General features: G+C 40.7%; 1 protein-coding gene across 3 annotated transcripts in view; it reads right to left on the bottom strand.

The window, feature by feature from the left end:
- Positions 1-18,068, bottom strand: part of camk2b1 (calcium/calmodulin-dependent protein kinase (CaM kinase) II beta 1) — a 78,145-nt gene that overhangs the window by 50,942 nt on the left and 9,135 nt on the right. For all 3 annotated transcript variants that reach the window (XM_046034424.1, XM_046034427.1, XM_046034428.1), the window contains exons 3-6: positions 8,106-8,165; positions 6,810-6,864; positions 6,444-6,509; positions 96-168 (exon numbers count right to left, since the gene is read on the bottom strand). In XM_046034424.1, coding sequence (XP_045890380.1) covers positions 96-168; positions 6,444-6,509; positions 6,810-6,864; positions 8,106-8,165 — 254 coding nt within the window. The remainder of the gene's footprint in view (positions 1-95; positions 169-6,443; positions 6,510-6,809; positions 6,865-8,105; positions 8,166-18,068) is intronic.

Raw genomic sequence — 18,068 nt, 5'->3', positions numbered from 1 at the left:
GGGAGGAAAGGGACGGAGGAAGGAAAGGAAGCAGGCGGGGGGGGGGGGGGGGGGGGGGGGGGGGGGGGTCCAGGTGCTCCTCTACAAATACTAACCTTCAGGTCTCTGTGCACTATGTCATGTTGGTGAATGTGATGGACACTGTCTAGAATCTGATGGATACAGTGACTGTGAAGACAAAACAGAGAGAGGAGGGATGGTGGGAGTGGAGGGGGAGTGAAAATAGGGTTGCAGATGGATGGATCAGAGACAGAAAAGGATTAAGGTGGAGAAATGCAAGGGGGGGATGAAGGAGAAGGAAGAGGCTGACAGGTGAACAGAGTGATGGGCAGCGCCAGTGCAAGATGAATACGACAAATTGAAGATGAGAAAATGGCAGGTTGGATTAGGCGAGGCCAAATGACATGTCAGAAGAAATGAGGAGGAGGAGATGACAGATAACAGGCGGAAGACAAGAGAGTGGTGAAGGAGAGGGAGATTGATGCAGACAGAAGTTGGAAGGGGAGTGATGGGTTAATGTGGATGGAGGAGACAAAAACGTTTCGTTTTGCTTTTTTAAAACATGATGAGAGACAAGAGCAGCCACAGGAGAACAACCTGCCAGACAAATATCACAACAACACTGACAAAGGAGAGGAGAAGTGAGGAGAGGAGAGGAGGAAACCCAAAGAAAAAAGGTGAAAGATTGTGAAAGAGAAGATAGGGAGCTTTTGAAGAGCAAAGAGAGATAACAATACAAGAAATAGAACTTATGAATAGGATGAAACTGAATCATAGAAGACTGGTGGGCTGGTGCCAGGCTATTTTTCCATCACTAAAAGGTGTGTGCACTGCAGGAGATACGTAACATACCTAACGCACTCTATCGTGTGAGTGCGCGTGTGTGTGTACATTTAACTATGTGTGTATGTAGGCTTGGTGCACTGAGAAAGTGTAATGTGCAGAATATGTGACTAATAGCAGGCGCAAAGAGACAGGCAGCCTGCAGGATCCACACCCACACAGTGTCTAGTGAGTGGGAGGACTGAGAGAGAGAGAATGAGAGATATATGTGCATGCTTGCTAATAAACACACACACACACACTTCTATACACAAAAATCTATAATAAAACATGACTTCCTACTGACTGCATTCATTTCCTTATTTAAACCTTATTCTACCATGAGGTTTTATAGGTTTTGTAACAGAAACCTTGAGAAGTAAATTGTCATGCGGCAGTGGCACCTGTCAGGAAATTCTATATAATCCTTTTTCAGACTTATTTAACTTCTCACCTTGCTGCAGTGACGTAGTGTACTTCAGGGTGTGTCAGTGTGCTGTGAAATTACGCTAGGTGTGGTTACGAGTGATCACTAATCACACCACTCACTTGTGAACAATGATCCAAAGCAAGCAAGAGAGTAAAATAGCTTTAAAGTAAGAGCCTTGTGCACCGAGGGAGTAAAGAAAGAACCTTCACATAAACTGACCAGATGATTTGCTGAATCGTCTGCTTAAGCTGCTTAAGTAAATATCACTTCTCATCATCACCAACAAATGATGCAGACCTCGTTCCCCTTAATTGCAGAACCTCCCTGAGATGGATGACTCAAACTGTTAATGATGGTAAAACTACAGGACCGCATAGACGGGTGTACAGGACAAACAAAACCTTTGCTTGTGTGGTTCAGCTGTTTCATTGTGCATGGGTCACACAGTTATCAGTATTCGCTGACTTTTACTCTATGATATAAAGTGAAAGAAAAAATAAACTTTACCGTAAGCATACATGGACACATTGCTTGACCTGTCAGTGACCCGTTATGTATGGCATTTAGAAAGAGGAGAACACTCCTTTGTTTGCCTGTTTTTGTGTGCCTCCAATATCTCCCTGTCCAAAACCATTATGTCATTCCAAAGGACTCGTCTGTTGATGAACTCCTGGTGGGGCAAAGAGGGAAAAAAAGTGCAGCCCTTGTCACACTTGCCAAAATATGCGACTTGCTCAGCACTTTGAGCTACAGTGTCCCACTGTTCTCTGCAGGGAAGTAAAAAGACACTGGGAGGAAAACCAAACACAGAACCAGTCTGTATGTCAAGAGAGGGCACCTCACGTACCTCTCATATGCCTGTGTTTGCTTTCAATATTCAAATACACACTGGACTTGAAATAAAGCATGTCCAAGCTTGTGTTGCCTTGCAAAACAGAATCAGGACAGGAACAATTTATGTTTCCTGCCATGCTTTCAGTGCTGTGTGACAAAATAATTAAATGTGAGGACGTAAAAACAACAAAATGATCTTGTTAAATAGTTCACCATGGAAACTCAAGCATAAACTATCCATGGCAGCATCTAGTAGCTAAAGACTAGAGAGATATTTTGGTCAAAGGTTGGTGGACAAAAGCAGTGCTGTGTGAATATTAGACTTACGTTCATCAGGTGTTCAGAAGGAAGCTCATGTTTCTGTGTATCCTGAATGTGTGTGCAGGTAAGGGTTTGCTAACATGTTAGCGAAAATAATTCAATAAATCAACAGTGCTGTGTTTGTGGGACTTTGTTTTTGAGTCTGCCAGCTCCCTAGTGAGGAAAACATCCTTCATACAGCTTTAGGTGTAATTCACTCTACTCATAATGGTCTCAATCCAATCAAATTACTGAGGAAAAAGTGTGAAAGATTCTGACATAGGTGTGTGTGCAGCAAGGTGTGATGAAGCACAGTTTGGGGTCTGTGTGACTGCACGAGAGTGTGTGTGAGGCTAATTATCGCAGCTAATTAAAGTCCCACTTCTTGCAGGTCTCTGAGGGAGTGAGGGTGGGATGGTGGGAGGGACTGGCCTGGATGACTGGCATTCAGAAGGGAGGGGAAAAGAAAGTGAGTGTGTGTCTATGTGTGTGTGTGTGTGTGTGTGTGTGTGTGTGTGTGTGTGTGTGTGTGTACATGAGCCAAGGATGAGTATTGCAAGGGTTACAAGGTGGGTGGGAAATGCATCAATCACTAGGGAGTTTAGATAAGCAGTTATTAGCACTATAGCATATGGTAGCTACATGGCCTGCACACACACGCACACATTCACACACACACACACACACACAAAGAGTAAATTACTGTAACTCTGTTTGCAAAACGGAAAAAAAAATAATAATTATAAGCACGCACATTAAGATTTCCATTAAATGAGCTGGCTACAGCCCATCAAGCATGGACGTCTTGTGCATCACTTCAGCCTTTGTTAGCTGGCAAAAATGACTGGACCAAAGCCAAAACACAAGTTCCTCGGCATCAGGAGATATTTGCTGGCAGTTGTTAGAGACTGCTAAATATGCAGTTTTGACAAAACAACGATTCTCCTGAGCACACAGGAGATGAACAAGCAAAAATCCTAGATAATTAGCAAACTGAAATCAGTTAACTTAGGCAAAAGATTAATGACCGCCTTGTACAATCCACAAACAGAATAAGCCAGCCTATTTTGGACATTGCCACTTATGGTTTGAGCGACTAACCCAGGCACAGCTGAAGCCTGCCAGTGTAAAAGGGCAACAAATCTGTTACAGCTTTGCACGTCCTCCAAGGTGCAGGAGAGCAAAAACATAAGGAAAGATGTTTTTGCAATACAGTAATCTCTTATTAATGATGGGAATTGTCTATACATACTGAGGCCAGTATGATATAAAGATCCTTATCATTGGTGTGAAACAACACAGCCCAACAGAGCTACAACTGATATTTTTTCATTGCTTTATGTGTATAATTTCATATCAATTACAGTGAAAATATTTTCTCTCTCTCACACACACTCTTTCTCTCTGATTTGGGTATAAAATGTGTGAGTCAGGCTGTCTATTTTTTCTTGAACAGTTTGAGTCATCCATCAGAACGCAGATTTAGTGAATGAAAGTCAGATTTCTGTATTATACATCTTTCAGATGTGCTGTCATAATCATTTAATACATTAAAGGGGGGGCTTCTAGTTGTAACTATATATGTTGACATCTCATGCAGTTGGTATTTATACACTAGCACACTCTTACTGTTAATGAATAAGTTGCATTAAGCTAAAGATTTGTTCGGGAAGACATTTTCCACATATTGAACAATCATAATGGTATTGATTTGCTTTGCTTTTACTGAAGGATACAAGTGAAAAAATAATTTGATTATGTCTAGGTCTTCCTCACAATTTCTGTTGGTGGTTAAAAATCAACAAAGACTCTAGAAAGGGAGCAGAGAGCTGTAGCTGTACTTTTAAGTTTTCTGGTAGCTGCAAATGGGTTTAAAGGTCATAAAAACTTTAATTGTGTGTTTATACCCTCTTCATACCCTCATACAGTTTGTTTTATATTTTCTAGAAGTCACTATTTGTGTGTTTGCATCAAAGAGAACAAATTATAGACTGCTGTGAGTGACATGTGTGCCTCATTGCTACTCAGTTGTTGCTGCTGCGAGGCATGGCAGCAACAACTGTCTTCAAAACAACATTTTACTGAATACTTCATTAAAACCAGATCAAAAATGAATTCTAGACCGAATAATCTAGGCCATATCAAGCTTGATTTAATTGATGATGGAGCTTACTGAACTGACTAAAAGCTGAGCTGTGAGCCAAAGCATGCCACTCTTGCCCCAAACTGAATTGTTTTTAGACTACTTGTTGTACACAACAATCAGGCCAAGTAGATTTTGAGGACTTCATTACCCAGCAATCAAGTAATGTGATGTCAGTAAACTGTGCACTACAGCTCTGGGGTCACTTTCTACCCAAGGATATCAAAGAGACATTTTTCAGTAGATTCATCAGAAAATCTAATTTCTCAGTTACGTAAACTGAAAATCATTCTTTCATCAAATGTTACATAACGGACATTTAAGACTGGAAGCATTTTGAATGAATGTAATACAAACTGGTTACAATGTCAGTTGATTAGATAACAGTTTGCTCAAGTTACCCAAGTTCACTGTTCACTCAAGCTACAAGTCAAATGGTTGGGTAGAGACAAGGGCTGAAGACAACCATTTACTGCGTCATATTGGCATGCATTTCTACAATATCGGACTATTTAGTTTAGTAAGTGGTTTTAACTGAATGGACTAACACCCACATCACAACTGTCATTTTTAAGTATCTCTCACACTCTTCTGTCAGCCTACTGTCTGTCCACCCACCCCACACCCCCCCACTACTCCATTCCCTCTTCAGTCATTGGTTAAAATGAACTTATGTGTGTCGATGAGTCAGCACGTGTGGTGGGAGTGAGATATAAAACAACATGGGTAGTGGCAGGGGGGTGAGGGTGAAAAAGAAAGTAAAGAAGAGGGCTGAATGAAAATGAAGAAAAGAAAAGAAATAGCGAAGGTGAGACTGTCCACACAGACAGAAACACTATAGGTGGCCATTTGTTTTGTTCTGCTTACATACTTATTTTTATCTCTCCTGCTGTTTGACTAAGGGAAAGCAAATGGGGGGAAATGAAGGTGGAAATACAGTACATAGTAGGGGGACACCCTAGACCACCTGCACCAGTCAAGCTAATTGGATAATTTAAGAGACACATACTTAAGGATTGACCAATAAGAGTTTGTTGGTATTTTTCCAAATATCAGCGACCTTCAATGTGAGAAACAATGTAGTTTTTACTATTATTAGCGAGGTAATTGTTATGTCCTGAGGTTCAGTGCTTCTCGCTGTGGCGTGTTATCCACTGCAGAAATCACTTGTCCATTTATTACAAACAGAACTCTGTTGGTAGCTTAATATTTACTACAAGATATTAGATGTGCTGCAATTTGAGGCACTAACTCACAGACTCTTAACTCCCATTCAATGTCAATTTTACTGAAATGGGCCACTGTCCAGTCCAAAATAGACTCTGGGACCACTGCACTTTTCACAACTGAAAACCCGAAAAAGCGGCATTTTAAAAATCTGATTTGGCTTTCAAAACCCATATTGGTCAAACCTCGGATAGGACATAAAGACACATTGCTCCTGTGTCAGAGTGAGAGGTGAAGTACTGAAAGTAAAGGCCAGAGGAGTAACAGCGAAAAATGAAGGAGGAGGAAAAGAAGTACAGAGAAAAGAAAACATATGGTGATGATATGAAAATAGGAGGTTGACTTAGAAGTTAACAGAAAGAGAGAAAGGGAAACAGCTGGAACGACAGAAGACAAACCTTTTAAAAAATATGAGCAAAGAATAAGAAAACATGCACAGAAGGGATGTGAGGAGCAGAAAACAGGAAAAGAAAAGACAGAGCAGAGCAGAAAGTAGAGTTAAAGAGGAAGGTGAGAAGAAGAGGATTGAAGAGTAGAAAAGAGAGTGAAGCGTAAGAGTCACATAAGAAAAGGAGAAATATGTAAAACTAAGAAAGAACAGACGAGAGAAGACAACAGAAGACACAGACCATTTAAGGACAAGGAGAAGCCCTTTCACACACACAGGAGTAACAGCTGTGTTCCTACCTGGCGTCGGCCTCGCTGTAATACTCTCTGGCTACGATGTCCTCAAACAGTTCACCTCCGGTCACCCTGCACACACACACACACACACACACACACACACACACTTATTCAAATTGGGATGCTTGGATTGGAAGGAGGTCGGGGGGGGGGGGGGCTATAAAGCAAGGATTCATACTTCATCACTTGTTTCCTACGGTACCCCTCTTCCCCCAAACCTCCCCCTTTCCACACCGTTACCATGGAAACTAGAGGGAATGCCAAGAGATGGATGTGGAGGGTGTGGGTGGTGGTGGGGTAATATAGGAAGAGAGAGTTATGTAATTGTATATGTAGGCAGGGGTGGGGAAAGAGAGGAGGACGACTTACAAGTCAAACAGGAGGTAGTGGAAGCCCTCCTCTGATATACTGTCATGAAGGCGAACTGGAGGAGAAAGATACACAGATTAGGACTTAAATGTCTGTTTCTCAGGATATTTGTTGTTATTTTATTGTGTTTTATTAGGAGTTCCCTGTCTGAGCATAGCTGGAAACTATAAACTGTTTTTGAAAATGCATTTCTGATTACACAGGGTAACTGTGCTGCATTTTAACTAGGAGAATAAAAAAAGATAAACGAGAGATCAAGAGGGAGTGCGAGTGGGTGAGGGGTAGAAACCACAGGGAGTCAAAATAATTGAGTCTTACATCATATATATTTACAGTATGAAAAGGGATTCTGGCAATACTTACTCTGGTCTACTTAATCAACAGAAATAGATGGATATTAGGATACACTTTCAATTCATTTCAATCCAATTTAATTATAATTAACGCCAATTCATAACTAAAGTTATCACAGGTCTAGACTGTACTCTTTGTAATATTATTTACAGAGACCCACAAATGCCCACAATTCCCAGTGGTCACAAAACTCACGGTTCGGATCATACTGTGGTTTTGAGTCATGCTCGGATCATTTTACGGAATTGAGTCAAATTAATTTTAAAATGCGCTACTTTGGCTCTGATGTAGCCGCCTCTCTCTGTATGTAGTCGCCTCTCTGTCGTCTTGCTCAATGTTCCGCCCATAGCACTCTGATTGGACGCAGCAGATATTACTCAAGCTGCAATAAACATCACAATCATATGATCTGTTTCTATGATGACAAGCAGCCCAGTGTCCCAGTTACACCACTGAACATGCTCTAAGTCACCGCCTACATGGTTTAAAGCGATGGCTTTTAAAATTAGTCGCTCTCCTCTAACCCAGTCGTTGTGCTTCAGACTCAGTTAAACATAACATCTGTCTGCATCTGTCTTTTCAGTGCAACTCTGAATCGCAAGTTATGGAATTAATACTTAGTAGCAGCAGCAGTAAAACACTGCTAGTATTATAGTACTGTGTATTACTTCTTATATTTTTTCTTATAGTCATTCTAATAGTCTTTCGTTTTACGTTTTAAGGTAATACTAACAAAATTATTTCACTTTACACAAGGTAGTACACAGGTGATTTATTTTGTGATAAGATGTAATGAATGGATGTTCTGCAAAATCAAAACAACAACAAATAGATTTTTATTTTGAAGTACGGGTAATAGTTGGGTTTCATTTTGATAAAAGTTCTATTATTTAATCAGACAAATGTCGGTGGTAAGAGGAAAATAGAAAGACATGGCCTCACCGATGTTGGGGTGTTTCAAGAGGCGACAAATCCGAGCCTCTCGCTCCAACTTCTGGTGATCTGAAGGGCAACGGAGGTAGAGAAAAAGAGAAAGAGAGATAATGAGGAGTTATTCTTATAGTATGACTGCATACGCTATCTCATTATGACCTGATATTCTAGCAGCCCGCTTGGGACAATCAGGTTAAATGTGAAAATGTCAAAACACTGTGGTGACTGAGATATGCTATTTCAAAGTTTTACAAAAATCCACTGTGAGATCTGACACACACACACACACACACACACACACACACACACACACACACACACTTAACTTCAGTATGTAGATCTACCCAGTGGGCGTAAATTCTATAAAACCTGAAATAAAATGAGTTGTTTCTCCAGGTTTTGACAAGATCATTGGTGCTTCCCGGATGAATGGATAGATTGACAACAAATAAATTAAAGGTAAAGCAGTGCTTTCAATCCATCTATTGAAATGAGCATTCAAAGTTAACATGGGGGCAGAAATCAACAAATGGATGTGCAATATCAGGCACACTGCAAATGTCTGCTTCATCTCCCTATAGTCATGTCTTCGTTGTGCCATTTCAATACAAACAAAAGACAAAAAAAAAACAACACACTTCTCCAAAGCCAGACCCAGTTTTATTAAGGCAAAACAACTTTGTGTGGGGACGAGAAAGTATCGTTTAATCCACTCAAACCAAACAAAGAAAGGTCAGATTTAGGGCTCGACAATTAATCAGGAGCGATAAATGATGCATTGTGCTGCTACAGATATGTCGTGATTGTTATATTTTTTTCAGTGAAAATTAAACGCAAAAATTACCATTTCCACTAACACTGTGACACATAATATATTTCAACATAAACTCAATATGATGTTTTTTTGCTCAGCCCTAGTTAGATTCATGATTAAAAAATGATATGTGCTTCAAGAGTTCACTGGATTAACTTAAAGAGGTCTTATTGTGCTTTTTGGCTTTTTCCCTCTCCTTTATTGAGTTATATACCTTTTTTGTGCACGTAATAGGTTGCAAAGTGAAAATGCCCAAAGTCCACCCCAAAAGGAGTTCCCATCTCCCACAGAAAACTCTGCTCTGAACTGCCTGAAAACAGCTCGTTTATAGTCCAGCCTTTACTTCTGCTGTGACGTCACAGTGAAACACGCGTCATAATGCTCACCTAGCGCCTAGTCAGACACGTCCTCAAAAACACAGGTGGAAAAACACACTGAGCTGCAGCACAAGACGTCTGCTTGCTGCCTCTCCTGTCCCTTCCAAGCACTCGCTACCCTCCAAGCAGTCAATGGACATAAAGTTGTTACTGTGATGTAGAGACAGAGCTCAGTTAAAACTTTATTTGTTACAGATTAATAACTCACCACTCTGAAAATCTTGCTCCAGTCCATGTTGCTAAGCTGGTAAGGGGAACATCTACAGCTGAACTGAAGCCCTGTTTACCGGCTTTTCAGGACCCGCCCTACTCTGCTTCTGATTGGCTAGTAGTCCTTAACTAGGAACTGCGCATGTGCAACTCCCAACAAAGATCATGTAGAGGTGAGATGCATCACTCCATAGCTAAAATGAAGCATTCAACAAAGGGTGAAAAGAGGAGCTGCAGCAATGTGCAGTATGACAAAAAATATGGTGTATTTGAAAATGAAACCACATAAACCTGTTCAACCCTAAATAAAATGATGAACCTGAATATGAGGATAATATGAAACTGCTCCACAGCACTACTAGGGGTCAGCTCCACATCTAAACATATTATGTTTCCAAAACAAACTTCAATTTATACTTTTCACCTTTAAACCTGTTTCTATCATACTGTACCAAAAAGGTAGTTGAACAGTTACACTTAAAAAAAATCTTATTATATATCCATCCATCTATCTGTATATAGATATAGTATATAAATATAATAATCTTCTGGGGAAATTTTTGAATCAAAGGTCACAATTTGAAGCTTAGATTTGGTAGTTTTTTTCTGATGAAAGCGTTCATCTAAGATGTTATCCAGGACCATCGGAAATGTAAGAAACAGAAGATCATTTCTGTTTTTATAGCTTCTGACTATGATAAAGGGTGTATTTTTGGAGATTTTTTTAAGTAAATGTGGTGGCGGGTTGTGGGGTTTCATAAGGTTAACAGAAAACATATCGTGTTAAGAAAGCAACATTATTTTAATATCATTCCCTGTGAGCCAGAATACAGGCCTGCTAACTTGTTGTCCGATAAACACGTATGTAGATTATGTAGCCTATTCACATGTGTGCACATGTACGCTTATATAACAGCTTAATGATGCTAACCAACATGGATTCCATGGTTATCAAGCAAGCAGCAATCTTAGCCCACATACATACAAACACACACAAACACACCCACCCACCCCAGGGGGTTGACCACCCCGAATGTGCAGGCCTGCAGAACACAGCGCAGAGCAACACACAAATGCACACGTACTGTAAACACGTACAGTAGCTACATGCAGGCACACAAATACAGAAGCCCACAGATTCACGCAGGCATTGAGGAGTGACAGTGAAGTGTAAGCCCAGTGATTATAGTCTCAGAAGATGAGAGGAGCGAGGCGGAGACAGGAGTGGAGGAGTGTTGAAGAGGGGACAGAAGGGGGAGGAAGTAAGGAGAAAAAAACGTGATTAATATGCACACAGCCTGGTTGCTGTTTTTGTTTTTTCTCACACTATTGATTTTGTTCTTGAATTTTTAATTTTGGTTTTGGAGGATGTTATTGACAAACTGATTTTTTTTTCCTATTCGTTTGTTAGTTACTTTATTAAAAACGGCATTTCGGACACTGTTAATGGGATAAAATGTAAAAATTAGATTTATCTCTTTGCAGTTTATCAGTGTGCTGAGAAACTGGGAAAGACGAACCATGGGTTAGCACCCCAAGTAAGACTATTGTCCGCAAAGGATCACATCTTTACAGTTTCCTCACAGAGTGCTGCCATGCTTTCACTCCAGCTAAACTCTCTGCGACTTGCTTAATCCCGGGTTTTAAAAAACGGTCCACTGGTGTTGAACACTCCCAGATATGTTATTCATCATACCACAACGTCAAATGGTGGAAAACATGCCATACCACAAGCATTGCATTTCATTCTGTCAGTGGCATCTGCTGACATTACTCATTTTTGAAGGACTGCATGACTGAAGGCTGAAGTGGAATTTTTATTTGCGGCTGTGGTCTAGAGACCAGTTATCAGAAGACCGGCGGTTCGATCCCCAGTTTCATTGGGCAAGATACTCAGCCCCAACGTGCTCCTGAAGGGTGTCCCTTTGATGTCTTGAGTGTGAGTGAATGATTAGTTTCTTTCTGACGAGCAGTTGCACCTTGCATGTGAATGAGGTGAATGTGACGTGCAGTGTAAAAGCGCTTTGATGTTTTGATGTCAGTTGTAGGTTTACATGTAACCTAGGTGTATGAATGGTACCAAAATAAGTTTACTTTGTTTCACCATCATTATATTACCGTTATTAATCTTGCATAGCCACAAATAAATGGGCTAATTGCAGATAAATTGGTACCTGTGTTTATATCAGCCGATAAATGACAATTAAAAAAGAAACGGAGGGACGGATTCTTCAATCATGTTCTGAGTGTTGTCGTTCCACAGTGTGTCCAACAGAAGGCACTCAGGTGTTGTTGGAATGCCACAAAACACCGCAATCAGCTGACATAATCAGCCGCACTTTTGTTCAAAGTACTAAAAGGTCATTATGTCATGTTATCTTGGTGAGGTCTCATCACTACACATAACAAATGTTAGGGGGGGGGGATTTTTGTTTCTGAAAAAAAAATAAAAAATAAAAAAAAAAGACTGAGGTTTTAAAATTCTCAAATTACAAAATCAATAAAAATAGTTTTAAAATAAGTTGCATCTTTCTTTCACTTGCTTCCAAACCAAACGCATGTGCTAGCCTGATCAACATCTTTACTACAGGAGGAAACAACTGCTTTTGTCCACAGGGGCCAGAATCAACACAAAAAAGAAAGTTCCCTGTAGTTGTTTCAATAACGCTGACAAAGACATACCGTATTCTGTTTTTATTATTTGGCATAGAAACAAAGAAAGTGATATAAATGAGTAACCGTGCTTCTGGGATTGGAAAACAGCAGGGGTAACACAGAACTTGTCTTGGGATTTACAGCTGGAGATTGACTTGAAATGAGATTTACAACCTCTGTAACAAGGAAGGTCGCTATTCAGGTCCTTCATCCCAGCTTTATCAGGCTGGCTGGATCAATGGAAGATAAACCTAGAGCCAACACTGTGAATGACATATGATCTGCCGTTTGCACGCCACTCATACAAGGTTTTGTAATGACTGCTGTTCCCATAAAGAAGGCTCAACTGTCCATACAATCTGCACTATGTGCGATAACATGGGGGTGAGATGCAATGTGGAGGTTTAGGCAGTGAATGAATTGCCAAGATGGTCTAAGGTATCATGTTCTTATGTGATGTTGCCACCATTGTAGTTCTGAATACAGATAGTTTTCTAATCAGCTAGTCAGTGTTTTCTTTGGATTTGTACATGCTGAGAATAGAAATGTGGTAGTGGTTAAATGCACATATGACTGCAAGAAGAGGTGGATCGTGGCCGGGTTGACAAATGGACAGAAAAAACATAACTGGTGGACTAATAGACTGGCTTGTGTTACTGTGTTAGGGAGTTATGATGTGCAGAGTTGCAGTGGTAATGGGTGCAGGTGAGACATCTAAAACCTACAGTGAAGACACCACTTTTTCATATCTTAAAATGTATCGGGTCATAATCCTCCATATTCCCTAAGATTTTCATTTATATAACTGTCTGTTAAGTCACCATCTATTGCCGAATGAGGTAACACAATGATTATGGAGCATATGACCCACTAATGAAAGCCGTTGCATTTGCAATATTACGAACTACAGTATCTCACAAAAGTGAGTACACCCCTCACATTTTTGTAAATATTTAATTATATCTTTTCATGTGACAACACTGAAGAAATGACACTTTGCTACAATGTAAAGTAGTAGTAGTATTTTTTTGTTATTTGGTCAGTTCTGTATCTGTTATATTGTCTGTTGTGTTTTGGGTTTCAGTCCTGTCTGTTGTCCTGTGTCCAGTCTGCTAGTGTTAATCTGTCTTCTTCAGTTATCTTAGTCTGTTGAGTTTGTTCTATTATCTTGTCTCCCTTAGCCACTCTGTGTTATTAGTTCGGCCCCTGTTTGTTTTGTTGCTAACGCCTTGCGTTTAGACTCCCTGTTGCTGTTCTATTAGTTTAGACTTAGTTTATAGTTTGCTTGCTACCTTAGTGTGCTTCCGCTACCTGATGTTATTATTTATCTGGTTATGATCTGTCAGCTGGTGTTGTGTTTTGGTATTTTCCTCATTTCTGATCTGTTCCATGTTTAGTGTTGTGCTGTTTCCTGGTTGCTCCTGTCTATGTTCCTTGTCTTGTGTTTTCTGTTTAGCCTTCTTTGTTCCATGGCTCATTTGCATGTTCAGTTTTGCTCACTTAGCATCTGTGCTGTCTTGTATCTTAGGTTTTCCCCTGCTGTCTCTGCCTGCCTGTCTCATTAGTCCTGATCCCTTTCACCTGCGTTGCTCCCGCCAGCTTGTTAGTTGTTTTTCAGCTGGATACTTTCAAAATCTAGCTGTCTGTTGCCAGATTCTCCAGCATCACCTACCCTGCCTTTAACACGAAACACGAGTTGACTTATATTATGATGTAGTCACAGGAAATGCAATGTTTGTCACTGAGATTAGAACGGGCTCCTGTTGTTGCATCTACAAAACAATGGTCAGTTTCAAAAATGTTCGACAGTTTGAAATATTGCAGTGAGTAACGGAACAAGGAGCAGCCACAGTGAGCTGTTAGATGAAGGGCTGCACACCTATAAATGTCAGCAAGGTAACCAACTCCTTTCACTGTGCCCTGCTGTTTGCAGACTCATGAGACTCTCTGTGTGCAGTGTGAAGTCAAATCATGGTCTCTCACAGAATGATGGGAAAAGGACAATTATTGCCTGAATTATTTGTTAAAAACTACAATAGTTTGTTTTGCTGCCCCGCAAATTCTGTGCCCTGTAGTATTAAACCGCATTTGCCAAAGATTTAATTTTAAATCAGAGCTCAGTGAGTCAGTAAAATATTAATTTAGTAAGTCAGTCGGTCAGATACCAATCCTGTGCCTCTGATGTAGCAGGGCAAATAAGAAATGAGAGGAGAGGACAGGAAAGGAAGGAGGATGAGGACTGGTCGTGGGGTGAAGGAGAGAGGAAGTGGGAAAAAAAGAGGGTAAGCAGGTGTTTTCACTGATTGGTATAAGTCAAGGACATCGTTCAGAGACATCTGCAGGAATCTATATGTTGGGAGGAGGTGAAAGGAGAAAAGAGGAGAGGAATACATTTGGGTTAATCATCACCAGTGAGGACTTAAGTCTCGAGAGGGGAGGAGATGTAAAAAGACAAAGACAGCCAGATATAACCATTGTTCTGAACATTTGATTCACAGCATTACCATGAACCTTGCCAGTTGGGAAATGCTAGGTATGAACTACACTGATCAGGGAAGTCAGGAGGCAGCCACATTTAAACCATGAGCAGATATGTAATGGCAAGACTGAGGGACACAGTGTCATAATGCATCTTCTAAATTAAAGGTGAAGCTTGACCCCTTGGGGGGAAATTATATCTCACTGTGAGAAATATCTAATGGGATTTAGTAGACAAATTAACAATAGAAGAAACAATCCCCCCCAAAAACCTAAATTATCTAATCCTGTTGAAGGTGTCGCTTTGTGTAATCCTTCAATTTAACCTAAATTATGCCAATAGACATAATATAGGTCATTAAATTAAATCCTCGTGTCACATAAAAGTGAAATACTGCTTTAAATCTTAACATACAAGTAGACTGCATGTATTGGTAGGAATAAAGTACGAATTACCAACAAATCAGGATTTAATTACAGTTAAGGTGATCTGACTTTATAAAAAGGCTTAAAACTGAGGTTTAATACGCATTCAACTAAGGTGACTACATCTGTCCTGGTTATTTGACATTGACACAAAGCTGGCTGGCCAAACCAGGTCAGATCCCTGCTACTGCAATGCAGGTGAATCTCAAACACCACACACACATAAAGACACACACCTGTACACACACAGGCACACAAGTGCAACTACTCTCTCTAATGATAAATAACCAGGCCATACAGCAACCTCTGGAAACCCCTGTCCAGAGAGCACTGCCAATAAACAAGCTCTGCGATTGGCCGGAGGCCTCGCCCAACAGACCTGTCCTACATTTCCTCTTGACATGTGTTGGATTGGCATTAGACGTTTGCTGCTGCAAGGGGGTCAGGTGGTTGGAAGATGTTACACACAGAGGAGAAACCTGGCTGTGTTTGTTAATATTATGTACAAGATTTTCATTGTATCTTATTCTTCCTCACTTTCTCACACACACACACACACACACACACACACACACACACACACACACCTAGGCTGCAACTATGATTATTTATAAATGTTTAATATCATAACCAATATTCATGACTTGTGAGTCAGTGAATCATCATGGCTTCAAGTATTTAGGCTACAACAAACAAGAAATCTTTAGTCTTTTCTTGTTGTAGCTATAATGGATTATTAACTAACCTAACCCACTGAGCATTAGTCTCAACTCCTCTGCTATCATCTAAATATCTTCATGAGTGTCAAAGAGAACCAGAGAGAGAGAGTCAGATGAGAGTCCCGTGCTAAAGGCATGTAGGAGTACAGGCACATGGCCTTCAGCTGCCAAGTGCCTGGGGTGCCTTCTCTCGCATGACCCCTCCCTCCCCTCAGCTACCATCTCCATCTGCCAGTCCTAAACAAACTCTCCTCTTTACTGCAACCAGGGCTCCAAGCTCACCGATCTTAACTGCTGCCTGAGAAATATTACAACATCCTAAACCAAATACCACTAAAGTAGAGCAGCAAGTGATCGTGATGATGGCTGCCATTAAACCCGACTGTAGCAGCCCATGTCAGATAGGTCATGAAGCTATAAATAGGACCTGGAATAGCAGTAGTATGCAGCAGCTCTGCCGGCTCTAACATTGCACTGCTGTTTTATAGAACATGGCTCATCCATTAGTAAGGAGCGCAGCACAAGCCTCGCGCACCACCCAGTCAGGTCAGATCAGTGCTCCTATCAAATGTAGAAAGATCATGCTGTGCCTCAGAAATATGGTGGAAAGCTTCAAGCAGCTGCACTCCCTGATATGTATAGGTCCGATCATACTGAAACCGACAGGTGAATTATTTATTCTGTGTTGCTTTAGCTTTCACCAAGCCAATCACTGGGATTAACTGTTAGTCCCCTGCTAATCGCATCAGGATAATCTAGGATGGGTTTAATCTCATTAAAAGCTGCTCGCTTGCACTGACAGATAGTTAAAATATGAAAAGAGTGCTGCCAAGAATGAAGCATGTAAATAACAATGTAGATTTTACAAATGGTAGTTTGTCATCTTGGGGGTTTTTTTCTCTTTTATTTCTTTGTTTTGATATAAAGTAAAATTCTAATACAAGCTCTAGTTTTTTCCATGTTGTTGAGGACACACAACCCAGCACTATGAAAATATTACATGACAGTAGCACAAAAGTAAAAACTGAACATGCTGGACGTTAAGATGGTTAACTAATGGATCAATTTGAGAAAGACAAACACTTTAAACCTGCAAGAACTGATATTTTGTTTCTGGTCACCTGGCAAATGTTCTCTTTAGCTCTGTTTTTAGTATCTACCAGCTCCTGAGGGTCGCATCTAGGTTGTTAGCTGCCAAATGCTTCACTATGTTCACCAGTTAGTCCCAAAATGTTTCTGTCTGCTGTAATGCAGGTAGTGTACGCTCTGCTGTTGCTCTGGACAAGTAGATTTCTGACCCACTTGTCCAACCGTGAACCAAAAACATTAAAGCTGAACCATGATTTTTGGTCATGGCCAAGTAAGAAAGCTGAAACAGCTGAAAAAGATATCCTCTACAAACCTCTTAAAAGGCTGAAAAATCCATGTGTATTTTCACTGTACAAAATTTTATGATTGTTGCAATATTCATTAGCTGGAAATAGTATGTTGAAATACAATGCCGAAAGTGCATTACACCATTATCTAATTTATGTAGTAACACTACACTGTTTCCAAGTGTCTCCATTCTGACAAGTCCTACAGTCGTAATTGAGAGTAACATTTAAGAGACAACAGTTATGGCCACACATTCTAGGTTGATGCCCTCTGCTAATGCCTATTTTGCCACACTCAGTGTTTTCAAACACAAACAGGGACACTGCTTGTGTGCGTGTGTGAAGGCCAGTTAATAGTCAAGTGTGGTGCCACCTGGCAGGACCCAGACAGTGGGGCTCCAGTTACGAGGCTGCAGGGGCGGCAGGAGATTTACACCGGGCAAGAAGAGCCACAGCAGCCACTGTGCTGCCGGATTGGTCTTCATAGCCATGGCATTTAGCCTTGGCTTTGACTTAAACCGTTACTGGCTGCACAGCATGACACTAATTAAGGTGCTTGAAATGTCTTTTTTTATTTAGTAAAACATTTTTACATTATAGACTTGGGCGTTATCAGCCTCTTTCCGGTGGACTGATCGTAGATGTTTATTTTCTGTTGTGCCCTCAGTTTGGATTTCAGTGGGTATGTTTGCTTGAAGCTGCTCTGTACTTTTTCTCATAACGTTAGTGGCGCTTCACATTTCCGCTTTTAATAACTGCCACAGTCTGCCGGTGGGAAGAACGAACATGAGTCTGTCCATGCTTGATTTCTCTTTTTGCTGTCTTGTGGAGCACGCCATGTGAAATTGCTTCTCTGACTCACTTATTTCTGCGATTGTCTCCCATCTCGTCTCCCCACAGGGAGTATCTCACTCACT

The sequence above is a fragment of the Micropterus dolomieu genome, linkage group LG21 (genome assembly GCF_021292245.1).
Source record: "Micropterus dolomieu isolate WLL.071019.BEF.003 ecotype Adirondacks linkage group LG21, ASM2129224v1, whole genome shotgun sequence".
In the NCBI taxonomy this organism is placed as follows: domain Eukaryota; kingdom Metazoa; phylum Chordata; class Actinopteri; order Centrarchiformes; family Centrarchidae; genus Micropterus; species Micropterus dolomieu.
This window is presented reverse-complemented; position numbering and strand designations above follow the sequence as displayed.